The sequence below is a fragment of the Mustela erminea genome, chromosome 7 (genome assembly GCF_009829155.1).
Source record: "Mustela erminea isolate mMusErm1 chromosome 7, mMusErm1.Pri, whole genome shotgun sequence".
Taxonomy (NCBI): domain Eukaryota; kingdom Metazoa; phylum Chordata; class Mammalia; order Carnivora; family Mustelidae; genus Mustela; species Mustela erminea.
In genome coordinates, this window is record NC_045620.1 from 110,565,556 (window position 1) to 110,582,552 (window position 16,997).

The 16,997-nt window shown below is 44.2% G+C and overlaps 1 protein-coding gene across 1 annotated transcript in view; it reads right to left on the minus strand.

Moving 5' to 3' along the window:
* GALM (galactose mutarotase) overlaps positions 1–14,053 on the minus strand; it is a 51,105-nt gene extending 37,052 nt beyond the window's left edge. Inside the window, exons 1-2 of the mRNA XM_032352933.1 lie at positions 13,643–14,053; positions 3,575–3,729 (exon numbers count right to left, since the gene is read on the minus strand). Coding sequence (XP_032208824.1) covers positions 3,575–3,729; positions 13,643–13,832 — 345 coding nt within the window. The 5' untranslated portion in view covers positions 13,833–14,053. The remainder of the gene's footprint in view (positions 1–3,574; positions 3,730–13,642) is intronic.
* Between the last annotated feature and the right edge of the window lie 2,944 nt (positions 14,054–16,997).

Here is a 16,997-nt window from a genome sequence, read left to right on the forward strand (position 1 = left end):
AATGTGGGCACCATTATCTTCATTTAATGATGAGAGAGAGCTGGGCTCAGAAAGAACACACGGTTTTCCCCAGCTTCTTCCAGCTGGGAAGACAGCAGTCTGATCCTGAGCTTTTTTCCTTATTCTATGCGATCAGAAGACATCCTGTCCAGAGAGCCCCAGTCTCTTTGGGGAGCCCTGGAGGTCACTAGTCAAGAGGTCTTTGCTGACAGGAGACATCCATTTGTTTGGTTCTCAACAGCCACTGACCTGGTGCTTTACGAAATGACCAACTTTGTAGATCAAAACAGTTGAACACTGGCCATTTCAAATGGCTCCAACTAATACCATGATCCCATTTTACCGATGAGCAAACTGAGTTCTGTGGTGTTACCTTGCCCACTTCTACATCCCATATTCAGGGGGTTTGACTAGAACCTTTTCATGCTTTATCATACTTCATGCTCATTGTTTAAAACTCTTCTTTTCTTTTCTTTTTTTTTTTTTAAGATTTATTATACTCATGGAGAAAGAGAGAGCACACACGCATGAGCAGAGAAAGAGGGAGAGGGAGAGAGTCTCAAGCAGACTCCGGGCCGAGCATGGAGCCCAATGCAGAGCTCAATCCCAGGACCCTGAGATCACGTCCTGAGCTGAAACCAAGAGTCAGATGCTTAACTGACAGAGCCACCCAGGTACCCCATGTCCATTGTTTAAAGGGGTAAAAAAAAATCTTGTTTAAAGTCATACACGTCATTAGTGACAGAACTAGGATTCAAACTCTGGCCTGGTAGTCTACACCATCCACATCTTCATTTCAGTGAATGTTTTGTTTGAATCTCCTTTTTTCAACAGGAGAGTTGAGGCAAAACACTGTCATTCCGAATAGACTTGAAAGATAATAATTTCTGTGGGCCACGGGAATAGCCTTTGAGCCCAGGCTCTGCCCACCTGCTCCTGGCCTGGATCCTTCTCACTGATGTTGAGAGATCCCACGTTTACAGGAAGGGGAGCCCAGCAGGAGCAAAGGTCTCTGCCTTTACCTATGGTGAACGCAGCTGGTGTCTGAAACAAACTCACTGACCTTAGTAAAAAATTAATTTTACACCCTAGTTATCTCCTAGAAATGTTGAACTTCCAAGACACTTAAAATATAAAGCCGGTTATATGCATGATTAAAAAAGGAGAAAAGAATCCCCTAAATGGAAAATTTTAGGAATAAAATATCCGAAATAAAACATTCTTCACTTGCTACCTAGTTTTTGTCCTTTAGAGAAAGAACACGTGGAAAGTTTTTTGCATAAAGAAATGTTATCAGATCAGTATAATTTCGTGGAAAACACAATTCCTATTCACAGGAGAATATCCCTGACCCTGCACTTCACAAATTTCCTGAAAAATTTCCACGTTTGCATCTCTAGGCCTCCTTATATACCATTTCCAATTCTGTCAGATGATTCAAAGTTCATCTTTTTAAAAAGTGCGTTGATATAAACAGAAAAAGGCGTATCTACAAACGAGCTATTTATTCAGTAATTGTTGAGACGAAATACAGCTGGAAATAGTTCATCTGATATGGCTCCTGTTAACTGCAGGGAAAGCTTATAGTTCAGAAGCTTTCAGTATCTCCAGGGTAACATTCCAAGTCCTTCTCCCACCCTCCCTGGGCTTCTGCACAGCCATTTTTTCCAGGACCTACTTACTAAATGAAATGCTATTCCTTCTTCGAGGGTGATTCAAATCCTACCTCCGCAGTTCCTCTCAATCTGTCCACCAGGGTTCCTACAGCACAACACTGGCATCCACAGTCGGGGGCTGGTTCCCTAGAATGGCTGTTTATCCAAGGGTCTGGCTCCCTCACTATAGTAGAGGGACTTTACTGGTTCATAGAAGGGACTCAGTAGGCACAGAGCCCTGAAGGAGGTGTATATACTCACTATCTCGCTGTGTTTTTACAGGGCACGCATGTGAAGCCACACCACAGAAAACGCTACAGTGGGAGAGAGGGAAGAGGAACAGAGTTGGGCCTAACTCCCTCTGCTTGGGCTTTGCCCACGGGCCTGCCATATTCCAGAGACCCTCTGCCCTGCTACTGCCAGGACGGAGGCTACCCCTTGCCTTCATGCCTTCTGGGGGTGAGGAATCCATTCACGGAGGAACAGGGAAGAGATGGGATAGTGTGGTTCTGGACCACAGATGGGAAGTTGGGCAAGAGAGTGACCAACTTCCTTCAATGGGACAGGGGGAGGTGAGAGGCAGAAAGGAAGAAGCAGTGCTCTTTAACCGCCATACATATTCTAGTATTTTCTGGGGGATATAATTTAAAGGAGAGTTAGTGACCAAAATTATCTCCTTGAAATTAGACTAGTAAGAGAGTTGCTGGGGGTTAACCCTCAGACCCCCACACAGCTAGGAAGCAGGCCAGTACGCGTTTCTACTTCAGGGAGAAGCTGTTTGATCAGTTTACTGTCCTAATCTTGTTTTCTCAGAGATTCCCTTGGGGAACGGGAGTTTTTAAATTTTTTTTTTTTAAAGATTTTTTTATTTATTTGAGAGAGATAGAGAGAGAGAGCATGAGAGGGGAGGGTCAGAGGGAGAAGCAGACTCCCTGCTGAGCAGGGAGCCCGATGTGGGACCTGATCCTGGGACTCAGATCATGACGTGAGCCGAAGGCGGTTGCTTAACCAGCAGAGCCACCCAGGCGCCCCGGGGAATGGGAGTTTTAACGTGGAAAGAGGCAACTGGCAGAGAATCTGAGATGATTCTGAGGCATGAGGCACTTCAGTAGAAGCTACACCTGGATGTGGCACCACACTGTGGGGGGAAGGGGGCGTAGCGGCACTTTCAGGGGTGTGTATTGGACGGGGGACGCCTACACCAGCGGTTACAGTGTAGAAATGAGGGCTGGCAGGCTGGGCCGCACAACCTAGGAGTTATGTGGTCTTTTACACCCTCAGATTTCTCGTTTGATGATAACGCAGGGCTCATGCAAGCATGAGACAGAAGACGTACAAAACCTGTGCAGTAAGTGGCAGGTATTATTTTTATTTATTTATTTACTTATTTATTTGAGAGGTATATTTTTAAAAAGATTTTATTTATATATTTGACAGAGAGATCACAAGTAGGCAGAGAGGCAGGCAGAGAGACGGGGGAAGCAGGTTCCCTGCTGAGCAGAGAGCTGGATATGGGGTTGGATCCCAGGACCTTGAGATCGTGACCTGAGCCGAAGGCAGAGGCCTAACCCACTGAGCCACCCAGGCGCCCCTTGGCAGGTATTATTTTTAAGCCACTTTTCCGTTGTGCCCAAGGTCCACTGGACTTCCTGGTCCCAACACCAGGAGAAAATCATGCCCTGTTTTTCCCAAGTCAAGAGCTGTCAGCCTTTCTCTAAGGGCTCCCCTGCCTCTTACAGTCTGATGAGCTACAGAAGGATGGGTCCTGGAACAGGGCCAGCACCCCTGCTCCCCCAAGCCCCTGGATCGGCCTCTTTCCTGTATCATCTCCCCACACATTTGCTATAGGGCCTAGGATGAGCCTGGCAAACATACGGTATGTGCGAAGGTGGAGACCCCGTCCGGTGCCCCTGACTTACCTTATCAAACCCTCTGACTCCTCCATGCAGACTGTTGGGTCCATTGTTAATGGGCAGCTTATACTCCTTCCCATCCAATGTGAATGTTCCTTTGGCAATTCGGTTGGCCACCCGGCCAACCACGGCTCCGAAGTAGGGCTGCTTTTGGAGGTAACCTGCAGGACATGAGATGAAAGTGTTGTTTAAAACTGGAAGCCAAAGGTGAGGCTCACGGTGCTGCCCACCACCTTCTTCTGAGAGCAGCTGAAAGTAGGAACAACTTGGACCTACGCAGCTCCTCAGAGGAGCACAGAGAAATATTCTTTACACATGACACTTTCCCTTTCCAAAAGTAATGCATGTTCTTTATAAACATTGAAAAAGAACTTTATAAAGCACAAAAAAAGAAATCTTTTTTTTTTTTTTCCCCAATGATTTATTTACTTGGGGAGGGGCAGAGAAGAAGAGGGAGAGAGAGTCTTAAGTAGACTCCTCGATGAGCACAGAACCCCACTTGGGGCTTGATCTCAAGACTCATAAGATCACAACCAAGCCAAAACCAAGAGTCAGATGCACAACAGACTGAGACATCCAGGCGCCCCAAGAAATTTAAATCATCCTCATCTCATAACTAGAGAGAGACCTCCTGTTAATATTCTAATGTAGAGGGTGCCTGGGTGGCTCAGTTGGTTAGGTGCCTACCTTCTATCAGGTCATGATCCCAGAGTCCCGGGATTGAGTCCCGCATTGGGCTCCCAGCTCCATGTGGAGTCTGCTTCTCCCTCTGACCTTCTCTCCTCTCTCACTCTCTCAAATAAATAAAGAAAATCTTTGAAAAAAATTAAAAAAAAAATTCTTATATATATACTCCTGCCTTTTAGTACATGCGGACCTGTGCTTTTCTTCTCCTTTTTATAAAAATGGAGTCTTGAGGGGTGCATGGGTGGCTCAGTGGGTTAAAGCCTCTGCCTTCGGCTCAGGTCATGGTCCCAGGGTCCTGGGAGTGAGCCCTGCATCAGGCTCTCTGCTCAGCAGGGAGCCTGCTTCCCCCTCTCTCTCTGTCTGCCTCTCTGCCTACTTGTGATCGCTGTTAAATAAATGAATAAAATCTAAAAAAAAAATTGAGTCTTGATTTAAGTGCTGCTTTGTAATTTGCTATTTTCTAGGCCAATCAATTTCCTTAACTAAAAATCCTATTTTTGTGTTGTCTCAAGAAGTATTGTTTTCTCTTTTTACTTTTTTAGAATAATAAAATTATGTCATGAAACTATCCTTTAAAGAGCATTAAACAAATATAGAGAGGCAGCGTGTCAGATGAAATACAGGACACCCAGCTGAGTCTCAATTTCAGATAAATAATAAATAATTTTTAATATAAGTACATACATATTATTATTATACATGACACATACTTAACACTTAAAAACCATTTGTTAGGGTGCCAGCCTGGCTCAGTCAGAAGAGCATGCAACTCTTGACCGTGGGGTCAAAACCAAGAGTCACATGAGCAACTGACTGAGACATCCAGGTGCCCCAAGAAATTTAAATCATCCTAATCTCACCACTAGAGAGAACTGCTGTTAATATGCTTATGTTATAAGCCCATGTTGGGTAGAGATTGTAGAGATTACTTAAATAGATGAATAAATAAAAACTTTTCAAAAAGTTTTAAAAACCGGGGCACCTGGGTGGCTCAGTGGGTTAAAGCCTCTGCCTTCGGCTCGGGTCATGATCCCAGGGTCCTGGGATCCAGCCCCGCATCAGGCTCTCTGCTCCACGAGGAGCCTGCCTCCTCCTCTCTCTGTGCCTGCTTCTCTGCCTACTTGTGATCTCTGTCTGTCAAATAAATAAATAAAATCTTAAAAGAAAAAGTTTTAAAAACCTGTTATTTATCTGAATTTCAAATTTAATCAGGTGTCCCGTATTTTTATTCACCAAATCTGGCAACCTTAACAAAAAGTAAAGCATGAAAGGGGCACCTGGGTGGCTCAGCCGGTTAAGTGTCTGACTCCTGATTTCGGTTCAGGTCATGATCTCAGGGTTGTGAGATGGAGCCCCATGTCAGCCTCCATGCTCAGTAAGGAGTCTGCTTGAGGTTCTCTCTCTCCCTTTGTCCCCCTCAACCTCCCTGCCCTCCTTCTCTCTCAAATAATTAAATAAATCTTCAAAAAAAAAAAAAGAGCAAAACGTGAAACTCCCTCTTTCGTGCCTTAACTCTTCCTCCCAGTGACAACCACTGCGAACAGTCTGGCATATACACTTCTAGTTTTTTTGTTTTGTTTTGTTTTGTTTAAATTAACTATAGAGAAACACATACAAATACACAAATGCAGTACTGATATAAAGAGAATTGTACAGTGCATATGACTTTGCAGGATCTCATTTATCAAATGCCTTAAGATCTGTCCATGCGGGAAGCCTGGGTGGCTCAGTTGGTTAAGCAGCTGCCTTCGACTCAGGTCATGATCCCAGCGTCCTGGGATCGAGTCCCACATCAGTCTCCTTGCTTGGCAGGGAGCCTGCTTCTCCCTCTGCCTGCCTGTGCTCACTCTTGCTTCTCTCTCTCTGACAAATAAATAAGTAAAATCTTAAAAAAGAAAAAAAAATCTGTCCATGCGACTACATATCCATCTGCCATATTCCTTTTCATGGCTATGTGGCATACTGAGGAGCAAAATTGTGGGGCTTTCTAGGGATTATAAAAAGCAATGTGCTTGTGCTCTTTTACTTACAAGTCTGTGTACAGGCATGTTACATAGATCTTTCTCTTCAAGTTCCTCTACCGTATGATTACAATGGTAGAGACTAAAGTTTGGGGGTAGTTTGTTTTTTGCATGATCACCAGCATTGCCATCTACTCTGTTTTTCACTCAGATGCCCCCAGAATTCCATCCCCTTTTCCTTTGGCACTCGGTATCCATCCCGTCTATGTGGATCAGAAGAGTATGCAATTTCTCAGGGAAATACAAATCAAAACCACAATGAGATACCACCTCACACCAGTGAGAATAACTAAATTTCACCAGTCAGGAAATGAGAGATGTTGGTGAGGATGTGGAGAAAGGGGGACCCCCCACACACACTGTTGGTGGGAACGCAAGCTGGTGCAGCCACTCTGGGAAACAGTACAGAGCTTCCTCAAAAAGCTGAAAATAGAGCTACCCCTTGACCCAGCAATTACACAATTGGGTATTTACCCCAAAGATGCAAATGTAGTGATCTGAAGGGGCACATGCTCCCCAATGTTTATAGCAGCAATGTTCACAATAGCCAAACTATGGAAGGAGCCCAGATGTCCATCGACAGATGAATGGATAAAAAGATGTGGTATAGATATACAATGGAATACTATGCAGCCATCAAAAAGGTGAAATCTTGCCATTTACAATGACACGGATGGAACTAGAGGGTATTATGCCAAGTGAAATAACTCAATCAGAGAAAGACAATTATCATATGATCTCGCTGATGTGTGAAATTTAAGAAACAAAACAGAAGATCATAGGAAAGAGAGGAAAAAATAAAACAAGACAAAATCAGAGAGGGAGACAAAGCTTAAGAGACTTTTAAAAAAAGATTTTATTTATTTATTTGATAGAGAGAGAGAGCACAAGCAGGGGGAGCAGCAGGCAGAGGGAGAGAGAGAAGCAGGCTCACCGAGCAGGGAGCCCAATGCAGGGCTCAATCCCAGGACCCTGGAACCACGAACTGAGCTAAAGGCAGACACTTAATGACTGAGCCACCCAGGTGCCCCAGAGACTCTTAATCATAGAAAACAAACCGAGGGTCGCTGGAGAGGAGGTGCAGTGGGGAATGGATGGGGTAACTGGGTGATGGACATTAAGGAGGGCATGTGATATAATGAGCACTGGGTGTTATAAGACTGATGAATCACTGACCTCTACCTCTGAAAATAATAATACATTATATGCTATTAATTGATTTTAAATTTTAAAAAAGGAGTGTGCAATTTAAGCATATGAATTATTTTTACCATGGCTGGAGGGGCTCTCAGGACACAGACCCTGAACCATTAGGCCAGTTATAGATCATAGGTTCCCATTCCTCAACAGGTCGGGCATAAGTGAGACATTAACCATTCTCTTCCAGGTCTCTCGTGATTCACTCCCCTGCTAACCCGCAGGTCCTCAGAGTCCTGCCCACGGACCAGCCCTAAAAGCTAACACCGAGTTCTTCCTAAGGCTTGGCCACTTTCTAAGTGCTTTACATTTAACTCGTTTCATCTTCAGGATGGTTCTACGAACTAGACAGTATTACAACCCTGCTTTTACAGATGTGGAAACTGAGGACAGAAAGGTTAAGTAACTTGCCCCCGAATACAGCTAGTTATTGGATAAACCTGGATATGAACACCGTCTGGCTCCTGCGTACTTTTTCCGAAGCATCCCATTATTTGAAAAGTACAAGGCCTTCTGGTGAATCGATCTTCCTATCAACCCTTCGCACAGGCCAGACTGACCTCTCCACCAGCTACCACCTTCCTCCCTACCCTCCTCTCTTTCCGAAGCTGCAGCTTTCAAACTCCTTATACTGGGTAACCAAAAGGAGTTCCCATGGCCCAGCAAACCTCCTCTTGGTTTTGCTTCATCTGTTGGTTTTTTTTGTTTTTTTGTTGAGTAGGCTTTATTTTTTAAAAATTTTATTTATTTATTTATTTGTCAGAGAGAGAAAGAGAGAGCATAAGCAGGGGGAGCAGCAGAGGGAGAAGCATACTCCCCACTGAGCAAGGATCCCAATTCGGGACTCGATCCCAGGACCCTGGGATCATGAACCGAGCTGAAGGCAAACACTTAACCGACTTTATTTTTTAGAGCAGTTTTATGTCTACCACAAAATTGAGCTGATTCCCCATATATCCCCTGTCCCCACACAGGGATGGACAGCCTCTCCCATTACCAACACCCCCCATCAGAGAGACACATTTCTAACCATTGATGAACCCACACCAGAGTATCATTATCACCTAAAGCCCCTAGTTCAACAGGAGGGCTCTTGGTGTTGTACATTCTGTGGGTTTAGACAAATGAATAATGATACCTATCCATCATTGTAATATGATACAGAGTATTTTCACTGTCCTAAATATCTTCTGTGCTCAGCCTATTCATCCCTCCCATCCCTGTAGCCCCTGGGAACCACAGATCTTTGGACTGTCTCCATAAATTTGCCTTCTTCAAAATGTCATAGTTGGAATTGGATAGTATGTAGCCCTCTCAGGTAGGCTTCTTTCATTTAGTAATATGCGTTTTAGTGGCTTTTCATGGCTTGATAGCTCATTTCTTTTTAGCACTGAATAATATCCCATTGTCTGGATGGACCACAGTTTATTTGTTCATTCACCTACTAAAGGACATCTTGGTCCCTTGTTTTGGAAATTATGAATAAAGTTGCTATAAATACCTTTGTGCAGGGTTTTGTGTGGACATAAGTTTTTAACTCCTTTGAGTAACAACCAAGAAGTGTGACTGCTTGATCCTATGGTTAGAGTACATTTAATTTTGTAAGAAACAATCAAACTATCTCCCGAAGTGGCGGTGCCGTTTTGCATTGCCACTCGCACTGACTGAGATTCCTGTCGCCCCACATCCTCACCAGCATTTGGTGTTGTCAGTGTTCTGGATTTTGGCCATTCTGGTAGCCCTCGTTATTATTTTAATCTGCATTTCCCTGATGAGGCATAATGTGGACCATTCATCTGCTTTTCAGGAACTTGAAAAGATGAAGAAAAACAGAATTTTTGTTCAAAATTGTTCAGCTGTATCTACTTTTATATATATTTATATATATGTATATTTATAAGTATTGTATATAATATATAATATATATGCATATATGTATATATATATATTATCTACTTTGATCCATTCAGCATATGTACACAGGGCCCCAACTCTCTGCCAGTCACACACTTGGCTCTGGAGACAATGACAAATCCAACAGCAGTGCTGCTCCTTCATGGGCTTGAAGAATTCCCTCAGATGGCACCACTCTCTGGCCACAGTAAACAGCCCACGGAGATAAGAAGCACTAGTCAGTCCTTAGTTTAGCAAAAGAGTTTTCAATGACTGAACCATAAGGGCAGCAGAAACCACTGTTCCCAGCTGTCTCCAAACAACTCTTTAGAACAAATGGATTTTATACTATCTTCATATGTTACTAAGTTTTATATCAAATCAAAATTATAGAAAGTGACAGTCCTCAAATTCTAAATAGGACGTGATTAAAAAGCTTGTTTTGAAATGCAGAAAATACTGATTTCCATGCAAAAAGGGCCAACTTTCTGGGTCAAGCCCCCGAATGATGATTTATTCAAGCCCATTGCTGATGTGGGATAAAGGGTAGAGGAAAAGTCTGTCCCTTTTCCTGGGCAAAGGACTGGCCAGAATATATTAATGGATCTTTCCATTCCTCTAACATCCCAAGGACCACAGCTGTGCTATCCACCTCCTCCAGCCCAAACTTCAGCCAGGGTGCCCTACAGTCCAAAATAAAAGTGCCTACTAATCCCAGTTCGAAGCTTCCACAACCTGAATGACTTCCCTTTGGCTTTCGGAGGAAAACAGACCTGACTTTCATTGACAAGCACTTTAACTGCCCCCAATATTTAATGTAGTTTCAAATGGCTGCTGGTTGGCTACCCCTGGATCTTCATGCCCTTTTTTTTCAGTGTTAACTCAGTGAAGTTAAAAGTTCAAGTGATGTGAGGGAAGATATGTGGAGACAAGGGAAGGAAAAGAGATAAAAACGACTGATCATTCACTATAGACACTATCACAGCTGGTAGCACATTTAATCGTCATTATCCACTAATTCAGGCGAGGAAGTAAGCCTGGGGAGGTTAAATAACTTGCTTAGGTTCCACAGCTTTAAGGGACAAAGCAGGGATTTAAACGGGGAATCCTCAGGGTTCCTCTAAGGGCATCTGCAACACTAGACCGCAGCCTCTGAACTCATCCCTTTCCCTCCACGCCCCTATGAACTGTGGTTTTCTAAAAGCACAAAGTCCATTTTTTCTCTGTTTTTCCATAATGGCTCTCATGGCAGTAATAGCGGGGTATTTGGTAGTAACTGGGGGGAAGATAAAGGGGCAGAACGGGCAGTGATTGAGCGGGTAGGCTCTTTATTACCTGAGGCTCATAGGCAAATACTCTCATCACAGGTTTTGAAAGAAGTCATAATGACTGTAGGTGGGACATGATGATGAAAAGCATTTTTAAGTATTTTAAGTACAAAAAATGGCAGAAAAATTCATTGGAGGCGTTACTGATTTTTCTAGGCTGTAACCAAAAGATCATATGATCTACCTCTTTAGAATTCTACAGAAGAAAGATCTAATTTTCCCAGGGAGAAATGGAACCATTCTGACCTCCGGTCATGGCCATGATCCAAGCAGTTTATATAAGCTATCTGGGAAACTGGAGAGAGCTCACATCTAACCCGGCAGTTAGGAAAGGACCATGTCTCATGGAATTATCCATGCTTAGCTCCTCCCTGTGGCTCAAAACATTTTGGGGACACGGTAATGTCCAGATAACCCCATATTCTGTCACATTCTGTCATATCTTGTGGCTTTAAATGACTTAGTTTTGCTCGTACAATACATATTCAGATACTCGAAAAGAATATGCAGTGAAAATAAAGTCTCCTTCTTAACCCTGGACCCAGCTACCCAGTCTTTCTCTTAAAGACAATCACTGTTAGCAATCTCTTTTTTAAGTTTTTTTTTTTTTTTTAAAGTAATTTCTACACCCAAAGAGGGGCTCAAACTCATAGCCCCAAGATCAAGGGCCAAACTCTCCACCAACTGAGCCAGCCAGGTGCCCCCTTTTGGCAGTTTCTTAACATGGGTTTCAATACACAAGAATTGATCAAAATAGCAGCAGAGCACCATTTCACACTATTCTAACCAAGACGAGTATGCTTCCTGTTATGACATATATGAAGTCTTCTTTTATCTCTAGCAATACTGAAAGAATCTACCAAAAAAACCTGAAAGACAGGGCTGTAAAAAGGGAACAAAGGGTCATCTGCAACAACCACGAAGATGGCTGCACACATCAGAAAGCACTAATTGATATTCGGAGGGCTTTTTTCCAGCTTCTCCTCTTCTGAAAATAGCATGCTTTCCTTTTAAAATCAATAATTCGATTATCTAAATCATAGCATAGGAATGAGGGTGTCTATCTCAATCCAGCACCCAGAATATTTTAGATGCTCTGATTCAACCTTTTTGGGAAGGCTGTGACGTATCCTAGTAAGAAAAATGCTATTTAAGGATCTCAAGACAGGTTACTAATGTGGCGGGCAATACAGCACAAGCTAGATCACTATAATCCGAGGGGATCTGGTTTTTTTTTTTCTCCCTTTTCAGAACATGTATGTAGGATAATACTTTCTCTAGTTTGGTTGCTACAGGAGTCCTAGACTCAGAGATGACTCCACTGTATGGATGCCCTCAAAAACACTTCCACGCCCATGAAAACAGTGCTGCTTCCCAGGCATCATGTCAAGACACAAGGTTCATAAGAATTCCACAGATGCTTTGTCTTTTAAGATCCGCGTGACTCTTGTATCAGAACTAAAACAGGTAAGGAGTGAGGGTAGGTGAACGTGTGTGTGTGTGTGTGTGTGTGTGTGTGTGTGTGTAGAGGTACAAAGGGAGGGCCGCTATCTCCTGAACGGTGATAAGCAGAGATGGAAGAAATGATTAAAGCAGATACTGTCCACTTAGCATCTCCCAAGTTTTGCCAGCTCTGAAATTCTAGGCCCTCCGTCAAATTTTCGACTCCACTGGGCAATTTTGCATCAGCCAAGCAATCTCTTTGTGATTCTGTGTCAGCCTAGAAAATAGCTATGCTACTTACAGAGAGGTGACTCAGCAAAATGATTCTAAAGACTCCTCTTTTGTCACTTGTCAACCCTACTGCCTTCTGACTCTGAAAGCAGAAGATCTGAACCCCCATCAGAGAAAAACCAAGACCCAGAGTTTTCTGTTAACTTCTAACCATGAGCCATGTTACATATCTAAAAAACCAAGCAGACAGAAAGACACACTTAAAGGAAAACCTCAAACCTCCTCTCTAGTTTTTGTGCACGCCCCTTCCACTGAGCAAAGGGCATTTATCGTCAAGCAGTTTCTCTTTGCCAGCTTTATTTCAGAACGTATCTCCTGTCTAGCTATACGGTAGTGACAAGAGATAGTACTGTGTCCACTTTCCTTTGCTGAGATCAAACCGTAGCTATGAACATTCATGAATCCGATTATTTGACTAATGTCTATCTTTCCAGCTAAAGAGCAAGCTCGGTGATGGTGAGGACCTTGTCTGTCTCACTGAGTGAGATAAATGAATGAACCTTTTTGAAATGCATGGATTCCTACATGTTCCTAACTGCCCACGGGTTCCACTGAAAATTCATCCTAGTCGGGAGACCTCATTGCTAGACAATGAGTCCATCTTCCACTTTCCACTCAGTACCTGGTTAGTGAGCAGCCCCAGAGCGCTGGGCCCTAGTTACCCCAGGCCAAGTCTGTTAAACTGTGGACACCCACAGAGCCATGTTGGTGCATTTCTGAGATGACCAGGCCTCAGAGAGGATCTGATGAAGGAGAAAGAAGTGGAAGAAGGCGATCTTGGACTGTCCTTCTACATCAGAACACCAGGGAAGAACTGGGAGCCTCTTCCCCAGCTTTTCCCTTTCTTGCCCCCAACAGACCCGACACTTCAAAGACGGCTCCTGGGTTGCTGGGGGTTTCGTCTTATCCTCAACTATTCTAAATTAATTAGAGCAAAGCCTAAATGGATAACTAGAGGCCAAGTCCTGTAGCGGTTCCCATTCATTAGTCTTTTTCCGGGCACGGGATGGAAGCACAGAGCTGGCTGACTGCTAGCACTCCGGACGGCGACAAGCTCGGGGACTTCCTCCGGGTCCCGGCCGCCTGCAGCCCGATCGATCGATCGATCGATCGATCGATCGATCCGGGATTGGGGGAGGTGTGGGGGAGGAGCTAGTACGGGAGGGCTCGGGGTCTGGGACCGCCCGGGCAGCCCAGGTCAGAGTTCAACCCACCTTCCAACTCTGCAAAGCCGAGCACCACATCTGACGCCCTGCCCTGCCTGTCTTTGACCTCCAGGGCCGTAATGGTGCAGCCCCAGGAGATGATGTCCACTTTCAGCAGGTCTGACTGCAGCTGGAACTTCTCCACTGTCCCTGCCCCTGAGGGCAGGTCTCCAAACACGGCTCTAGTCACCGAAGCCATGGGGGAAAGTCGGGGGCGCGCAGCGGCTCCCAGTCCTCGGAACTCGAGCCTCCAGAGCTGGAGTGGGACTTTACTGGAGAAGAGGCGGGACCCGGCTCGGACTCCTCCCCTTCCTTGCCTAGATTTAGAGAGTGACCACTCCTGCAAAAAATATCCTCTGGCGACTTTCTAAATCTTTCCTTTGCCTGAGGGTGACAGGAAGGCAAAACTTCCAGACTGGCTTTTCCTTTGCTAACTCTGGCCGCAGTGCATGTCGGAAGTGGTAGTCTTTGGGAGGTGAACTTGCATTTTGGGGCGTGTAGTCTCTCTCAACCCAAATCCTGAAATCTGTAGGATTCTACCCTTCCCCGTCTCTCTGGTGGTGGTGGTGGTGGTGGGAGGGTCTCAAACAGGCAGTGAGCTAACTCTCATTAATGTTGGTGGCAGAATTTCAGAGAAAATTCTGGAAAATGCAGAGAGTAGAATTAGAGACAAACGAATGTTGCGGGGGAAGGGGGCAATTCTGGTTTTAAATTAACTCTGATCCAGAGAAGAAAGGGCACAGGTAATTCAGAGAAGGGGCAAATCAGCACAGGCAGCTCTGAACACTGACTGCAGATTTCTTGTTTGTCCATGCAGTGAAGCTCTCGACATGTTTATGCTGCAACCTGTCCATAGGCTTTCCTGGCGGTAGGCTTGGAGTACCAGTCTGGACAAGGTCAAGTAAGTGTAGATGAACTAGGGCTTAGTTACACGGAGGTGGTAAGAGACAGCCTCTGACTTTCTTTTCCTCAGGGGTCTGAGGAGGGCCTTGAGGATCTACCCCTTCTGGTTCCTGAAGTCCAAAATTCCTTTAAGAAGGGATTAAGGGAGGGGAGCCTGGGTGGCCCAGTGGGTTAAGGTCATGATTTGGGTCATGGGATCAAGCCCTAGGCTCCTCACTCAACAGGGGAGTCTGCTTGCTTGAAGATTCTCTCCCTTTGCCCCTCCTCCAACTCATGGGCTCCTTGGATCTCTCGCTCTCAAATAAATAAATCTTTTTTAAAAAGGGGGGGGATTAAGGGAATATTTAGTAAGGTCTCCTTAAATGTTAACTACTATAATTTTATCATCTTTTTCGTACAAGCAGAAAAAGGCTTTAAGTATGTACTGATGGGAGAGGAGAAGACAAGCAGATCATTAAATAATTGTCATGCTTTAGAGTGCCTCAGAATTATAGGAGACACTCTTTTTCAAGAATGAGTATTTCCAGGCTCATTCCTGGAATTTCTGATTCAATGAGTCAAGGGCAAGACTCAGGAATCTGTCCTTTTCACAGGGTTTCCTACGTTATTCTAATGCAGATTACCTGGGACCAGACTTTGAGAAAGGCCGCTCCTCAGTTTGAGGACTAATCTCAGGTTCCCCGCAAACCCCTCCCCATAATCGGCTCTGATGCCGTAAAACTAAGATAGGCTTCTAAAGGCCTTTAATGAGATTGTCAAATACAATACAGAAGCTTGTGTATTTCTTTACTGAATGTGTCAACTCCAGACAGTCCTGGGCCTAGGAAGGGGAAGGAGGCTGGAAGCCGGAAGACAGGTTTTATTTGACTGCCTTCATACCTATCTTTGCGTGACACTGCTTTCGGTTTGGTTCCTAGGTACTGTGGAAGGGATTCAACTAGACTGTGGTAAGCGCCAAAATGCATCTATGATCGGGAAATGAGAATTGGAATCGTGTTCCTGGAATCAGATGCTGATACACATAACTGTGTCTCAGCCCTTTCTGTCTGTAGTTTGAAGGATTATTTCACATTCTTGCCACAAGCCTCCCTTCTCATTCATGAAGCAGGGGGGATTGTGATAGCAAAGGAAAAAGAGAACTTGCAACTGGGCCTTGGTGAAGTGTAACACATAATAACAAAAAGACCCAAACAAGTGAAATTACAGTCTGCACCGCACTCACACAATCACCGACAGCACTCCAGCGTGCTGCTTCCTCAGAAATTCTATCAACTCTGCAGTCCTTGTCAGCCCACTTAACATTTGTGGCTGATTCATACACAAGCCCTTTCGGCAATGCTGTGTTAGCACGGATGTCTCACAATCTCTTCTGTGGGCAGGAAGACTGCTTTTTCTTTTCTCAGCCTCCAGATCTCAATGTTCTGCCAAGCTCATGTTGTCGCAGAAAGAGAGAAAGGCACTGGAATGGCCAAAGCCAAGTGTCACTAGGGGAGGTATTGTAGCGAGGCTTGGTGGAAAATGAAACATACTGATGTCTGTCTATGAAGGCAAGAGTACATGTCTTCAGTTCATTTTCCTTTCACTTTTACTGGTCTTAACATAGTGTCCTAAATAGGACTGCCTTGTGCTAGGTCAGCTGTTAGGCACGAATCTTGACTTTTCTTACGAAAATATCCTCTTTTCCTAGTTCCACAGTGATAGTCTAAAGGAATACTTGTGCACTGGGGGCACCTGGCTCATTCACTTGGTAGAGCGTGTGGCTCTTGATTTCAGGGTCATGAGTTCAAGCCCTATGTTGGGTGTGGTGTCTACTTAAAAAATATATATGTATATGTGTGTGTGTGTGTGTGTGTGTGTGTGTGCATCTTATCATATATATATATATAATAAAATAAATTTTGTATACATAAAATAAAATAAAGGAATATTTGCACACTTAAAAAAAAAAAAGAAAGAAGAAGAGGCACCCTAAACCTAAGGAAATATTTTCCAACTCCAAGATGGGATTAGGTGAGGAGTAAGGCAATGGTAACTTTGAAAATGAAACATTGTCAAATTCAAGGAAGTATTTATTTTTATTTTTGGGATGAGGGGGAGGTTTTGAGGTGAAAAGAGAAGGAATTGTGACATTTATGCTTAGAGGAGATACTTAAAATGGATACCTTTTTTTCAACCAGAGAGTGAGGTATCAGGTTGGACAGGTAAAGAATAAGGTCAGTTTCTCTTCTCTGCTGGAGGCTAATCCTCAAAGCTGAGTGCTTGGGGAGCCAGGAATGAGGAGATCTGAGGGCTTGGACCCTGGGCCCCACTTCCTCGTTCTACACAGACACTGCCGGTGTCCTGTTCCTGGGACACCCATCAGGGATGGCTCCAAAGATTTAAGCTATTGACAAGCTGCTAGGCAGAGAAAACTTTGAGTTATAATAATAAAACCAACTCACAACCCCTCACAGTTTGTCTA